The 6,311-nt window shown below is 43.5% G+C and overlaps 1 protein-coding gene across 1 annotated transcript; it reads left to right on the top strand.

Annotated features, from left to right (window-relative positions):
* The first annotated feature begins 472 nt into the window (after positions 1 to 472).
* On the top strand, positions 473 to 5,376 carry LOC310862723 (uncharacterized protein). Its single transcript, XM_083770786.1, has 4 exons — positions 473 to 1,243; positions 3,790 to 3,844; positions 4,806 to 4,914; positions 5,104 to 5,376. The coding sequence occupies exons 1-4, from the start codon at positions 947 to 949 to the stop codon at positions 5,354 to 5,356; spliced, it is 714 nt and encodes a 237-aa protein (XP_083626912.1). The 5' UTR covers positions 473 to 946; the 3' UTR covers positions 5,357 to 5,376.
* The last annotated feature ends 935 nt before the right edge of the window (positions 5,377 to 6,311 follow it).

The following is a 6,311-nucleotide window of genomic DNA, read 5'->3' as shown; positions in this document are numbered from 1 at the left end:
CTTCACTGTAGTAGCTTTTCATAAATTATATTTGTACTTAGGCTGTCTAGTGTCTGCTGTCATGAAAGTTTATAGTTAGAGAAATTCAAAGTCCAGCCGTCTGCTGTCCAGCCTCTCCCACCCCTCACTGGGGAAAATTCTGGGAGGAAAACAGAAACGGGGCGAGTCTTCTTGTATTCTCCCGCATAGGGCAGGACTTAGCTGGGAAGAAGAGAAGCTCAGTCTTGTCTGTCTGTCTTTACAGTCATGTGATTAACACAGACCTCTGCTCTGCTCCTTTTTCTAGTTTTATTCTCAAATGGGTTTTTTTTAAATCATATTGAGACATCTTAATGCTCTTAGTGTTCAATTGCCTTGTTGTTGAAAGGTGCTATACAAATAAACTTGCCTTCCTTGCCATGAACTGGTATTTGAGGCCAAGCCATAATTGAATGGCTAAATGGAACTTAGCTATGTGTTAGGTTTCTCAGACCAGTTAAACTTGTTATAGAGGCTACAAAGAACAACATCACCACACCTTTGAAATGAAATAGGGGCAGAAGAATCTGGCAGAAGCAAGGTGAATCGGATCACACACTTCAGGCTGTGAGAGGAGCCATCACATAGGAGTCATTTCACTTAAGCCCCGCAGCCATAAAGAGGAAACACGGAACAAACACGGAACAAGGTTGTAAATAGCTGGTAAAATAGGATAGGAGAGGTTTGTCATGGCATAATGATACACAAGACATATAGTGTTAGGTGAGCATGAAGATTTGAAGAACCAACGTCTACTCTACAGTGATCGTGGGAAATACTAAGTGAATGATTTGATGACGAATCGACGATCCACAACAGTGGGGAGAGAAAACCTGCAATAGTTGACTAATACAAGACTGTCTACAGAGGGAGTCTGAACCTTGCTGACGGATAAGGGTGGTCACCTATTGTACACACAGACAGTACAATGAAACTGTTCCTGTTGATCAGTGGCCTGGCCGTCGTGATTTCCATGGGACTCGCTGTGATGATCTTTGGCATGGAAAGATCGAGTCACATGATGTTACCGGGGCTCGATCGACTGGGCATTAAGATCAGACAACTTGAAAACGTGCTGGAGGACAGGGATTTCCTGCGTAAGTTGTTGCAGCAGCAGTTGGATAAGCAGGTCACTTTTATGAAGGACCTGGATGCCGACGTGAACAAGATAACCTCAGAGAGAGATAAGAAGAAAAGTGAGAATGGTGCCTGCCAAGTGGAGAAGGTGAGAATATGAATCTTCATAGGTGTAGAACACATTACCGAACAATAGACCACATTTGATTTAATTTCTGTAGAAATGTGTGGGAAACTTGGGAAATGTGTAAAATGTATTTTATTTAGCAATGAATGTTAACCTCGGACAGGATGTTTATATTTATGAGCCAAACATAAGCTGGGGCAGACTTTGACACATGAACCCAGGACATTAAATGACAACATTGTTCTATTAATACATATTATTTGTTGTTGGAGACCAGTTTTCGCCCCCCGTTTGTGTGTGTCTGTGAATTAGCTCATCTCTGGTCCCGTTTGACCGACTGGCATGAAACTTTGCATGCCAGAAATTGTTCAAATCGGCTTCGTGGTGGCGCAATTAGGTCACTATAACCGTAGGCTGTACAATACAAAAACATCCTCGATTCCTTTGCTCATGACACAAATCCAATTTTTAAAACATTTTAATGTTTTGACTGCCACATTTTGCAAGTCCTGGGTAGGCAACCCGGCCTGGCGGAGTCCTGCACTTTCAGTTTTTTATTTAAAACATCGGATGATGTGCATGTGGGGGAAATACTTTATGAATGGAAACAATAAATACAGATTTAATTCCAGATCAACTGTTTACAGACTGTTTACAGTCTTCAGATGTAGTCTGGATTCAGTACCATTTTTGGGTTTCATTCTGATTCGGTTGAGAGTGTTAATAACGTCATGTTGTAGTCACTGGTTGTAGTCATCAGGCCGAAACCAAGCATCACCCAAAAATTCCCCTGACCAGTTTGGAACGAATACCAGGCTTTCCTCCGAGGTGGAAAGTCTAGTGATGCGAGGTTACGTCAGATGAGGGCCACCGATTGCGACTGTGGGTCGCATTTATTATGCTATTATGCAATGCCTCAGCCCTCATTCTGAACATGCAAAGAGGACCGGTTCCATCCTGGAAGTATCGTATTGAGAATCCTACTTGGATTAGATATCCTACCTAAATGACAACCCTGTTGAAAAAAGCCCATGGCGTCGCCACTCCCCTATATGGCAGGGGTTCTCAACCCGTGGGTATGGAATATGTGGAATATGTCTGGAATCCTGCAGGTGGCTCCTGTCCTGGCCCAAGGCGTTCACAATCACAATAGTCTCCACAATCTAATGGGAGATGCTGGAACAGACCTACCCCTGTAATGCCCACAAATAGTTGAATCTCTTTGACATACGCAGCTCTGACAGGACAAAGCCAGTGCAACGCTCTCTGTCTCCTCAACCGGGAGGGGGCCAAAAAGCTTCCAGCTCAGCCGGTACACATTTCATGTGTGCATTCTTATAAACGGATTAGGCTTAAGCACCACTTACTAAAGTCCTCAGCAAACCTTGTATACTCTGAGTGCGCCAAGAGTGCCTGCCAAGGAACCAAAGCCTGAGTGAAGGCATCTAGACTCTAACTGCCTTCATGAATCAGTACAACAATTGACCTCCCACTGTGGTGTCGCCCAGGCCAACGTGGTAGGCCAAAATAGCCACCACGTACACCTTGACACTTGGTGTCTGGGTCGGAGGAGCTGCCAACAAGGAGTCGGGAGATGTCTGTCAATCTGGTACTTGATAAGGAGAGAGGTGGTGTTGAGTTCTATCATAGTGGAGAAGGAGGAAGGCAGGGAAGACCGCTTCGGTGAACACCAGAGACTTGTTGCCCAGGTGGCTGCTGAGTGCATCGTCAACTGAAGGCATATTCAGCTGTGATGCTCTGTCCATCCTAGGCAGAGACAGGCAGGTCAGCTTGGTTAATGGTGAGCCATGGAATGTTCAGTTCCACTGTTGCACGCTGATAAAGCTCCACTGGGTTGTAGAATGTAGATTTGAGTGGTGCTTTTCCTCTCACTGATGTATACCTGGGCCCGTGGCGGGAGCTATGGGAGGCTGCAATGGTGAGTTTGTCATACTCTTCATCAGAGAGCTCAAGGAGCTCCACAACACCCATCCCCTTGTCTTCATCATCAACCAGCCTGATAGGTATCAGCTGGCTGGCTGTCATAGGCCAAGTTCACCACTGGGACGTCCATGCATGGGCTCATCTGTGGACTGCAGGGCAATGGAATCCGCTGCATTTATCCCCCAGTCTAGCACAGTGTTTTCAGACTTTTGTCCTTACTTCATGTTGATACATTTGCTGCAATCTGGACACTTCCTCGACGGGTGCTGCTTGGGCCTCACCGGAGGAGTGAAGATAACAATAACACAGATTCCAATGCAAGGCTGTTGTTGGCAACGAGTGTAGTCAGCGACTAACAAAACTGTTATGGTGGCATCTTGTTTTTGACCTTGGAACAATCCTATACTTGTAGGGAATTCATGTATATGTAATGTATGTAAATACAATACCATGCAAAACATGTTCTCTCACGTCGCCTTTGGCTGGCCTTGATGTCTGATAAAAAAATAATGGTAAACTGTGGTTAGGTAGGCTTACCACTATTTATAGTTCACTACTGTACCACATAGTAGATCTACTGAATTTACTTTGTTTTCTGTTCCTCTTATTCCTCCCTGTGTTAGACAAAGAACAATGAAGATTTAGCAGCTGTAGAGAAGGACACCACTGACACTGAAGGTATGTGTGTACTTTGTAACCATTAGCCTATTAGTGTGATTGCTTACCAAAGTTATTAGCCCTGAAACATTACAGTCATGACGCAACTGAAGCCAGTTAACACGATCGCTACATTTACACTGAAAACGTGTACATTCAGATTTAAAATATAAAGTACTCACCACGTGTGCCACTGGTGTTAGAAGTTAGCTGGGACATCGATTAGCATTTCTGCATTCCGCGTTGTTTAATAAAAGACATTTTAATCCGAGGGCCCGGCTATTTTTCTCAAACGGGGTGTGTTCGGAAAATCCTAAATTTCACACCAGGGGAGCATTCGCCTATTAGTTTGTATCAGTGTGGTCAGCGTAACTATATTGATTATGTACACGTTTCAATGTAAATGTAGCGATCGTGTAAAACAGGTGGGAGTTAAGCCATGACGCTCGTGAAGTACGAGCGTCATATTGTGAACCATGGCTACAAAGTTACCCAGTACCCACCTATACCCTCATGTGATGTGGTGAATAAATATCACTCGCATGCATGCATGCGCACACGCGCACGCGCACACACACACACACACACACACGCACACGCACACACGCACACGCACACTAGTATTAGCCTACCATACTTGTGAGGACTAAATATAAAGCTGCATATTGTAATCAAAGGTCATTGGGGACATTTGGCCCTCACAAGAATATTATGCATGCATGCACGCACACACTTACGCATTAAGATGAACAGGCCAGAAGATTACAGCTTCATCTTCACACCTGAGGAGGGAAACCTTAGCTGTTATGAAAATATATATCATATAATTTGACCTCTGATGTTCTCTTCTTGGATATCTCTCTCTCCATTGCTGTGTGTGTGTGTGTGTGTGTGTGTGTGTGTGTGTGTGTGTGTGTGTGTGTGTGTGTGTGTGTGTGTGTGTGTGTGTGTGTGTGTGTGTGTGTGTGTCTTTCTCAAATAGCTACAGAGAAGACAGAGAGAGAAGCATGGACAGCAGAGGTCCAAACACTGAAAAAGCTGCAAGAAGAATTCAGTAAAGTGTGTGACTTTGTGAAAGATGGGACCGCAGGGTAAGTCATAACAGCTAATTTATTAATGTCTGTTTTAATTATACAAATATTTATAACTATTAGGCCTATTATTAACACACGCACGCACACACACACACGCATGGCCACACACACTCATGGGAATGAGACTCCGCAGCTGCCAAACGAGGACTTAACTCGATATAACATGATATATTGGGGTTTTTTTAGGAAATTGTGCCCTGCCAAACCTCCACCTGCCGCAGAGAAACCAGCTCCACCTGCTGCAGAGAAACCAGCTCCACCTGCTGCAGAGCAACCTGCTCCACCTGCTGCAGAGCAACCTGCTCCACCTGCCGCAGAGAAACCAGCTCCACCTGCTCCACCTGCTGCAGAGCAACCTGCTCCACCTGCCGCAGAGCAACCAGCTCCACCTGCCGCAGAGCAACCAGCTCCACCTGCCGCAGAGAAACAAGCCTTGTAATTGTTTTATTGATCGTTTCAGAGCAGTTGTTTTTCTTTTTTTTAAATACTGTTTTTATTAGGCATTTTTTGTATGACATCAGAATATTATCGACAATGATGAGTAGTTCTGTTAAATAAAAAAGAATGTTCCACATACAATACATAATAAAAAAGACAAACAATGATAAACATGAAAAAACTAAAAACAGTTAAACAATGACAAGTGTGAACAGACAAACAAAACAGACAACAGGACAGACACTCTTGCTCTCAAACTTTCCCAACATGTTGTAATTTTTTTTTTTTTTTTTTTTTTTTTTGCGGCTTACGCCTTTTATTGATTTTTGAAGGGACAGACAGTAGGCTGACAGGAAACGGGAGAGAGATGGGGGGATGACATGCAGTAAAGGCCGTGTCGGGTCCGGGAGTCGAACCCGCGGCACACTGCGACTGGATCACCAGTCCGGTGCCCAGACCGTTACGCTACGGCCTGGGCAACATGTTGTAAATTAAGTGAATTACAGACATTCTTTTTTTAAATGAGAAAAAATAAAATATAGAAAAAACACTTTCATTTTTTTTCCTATTGTGCTATCTATTGTGCAGGAGGGGTTAGCGTGCACCTATTGAAATATTCAATGAAGGGTTGCCATGTCTGGTAGAATCTATCTTGTATAGTGCATAACATCTCTCATAAGTGAAGTGTGAGTCGGAACCTGTGCTTGTTTCCAATTCAACAGTATCAGTCTGCGAGCCAGTAGAGTCACATATTTCACCATGTTATATTGGAAAGTAGACAGTTTGACCCCGGTCAGCTAAGTTGTTTTTCAATAAGTCATGCATGACATTGAATTGTGAAAATTATTGATAACTTCATACTTTGTGTATATATACTATTGTTACATTTGGGAGTAATAAATACATGATCCAAGCATTCGAATTGGTAGGTCTATCAATTATGATAAATATCCAAA

This window comes from Protomyctophum parallelum, assembly GCF_964188405.1.
Source record: "Protomyctophum parallelum genome assembly, chromosome: 1".
NCBI lineage: Eukaryota > Metazoa > Chordata > Actinopteri > Myctophiformes > Myctophidae > Protomyctophum > Protomyctophum parallelum.
This window is presented reverse-complemented; position numbering and strand designations above follow the sequence as displayed.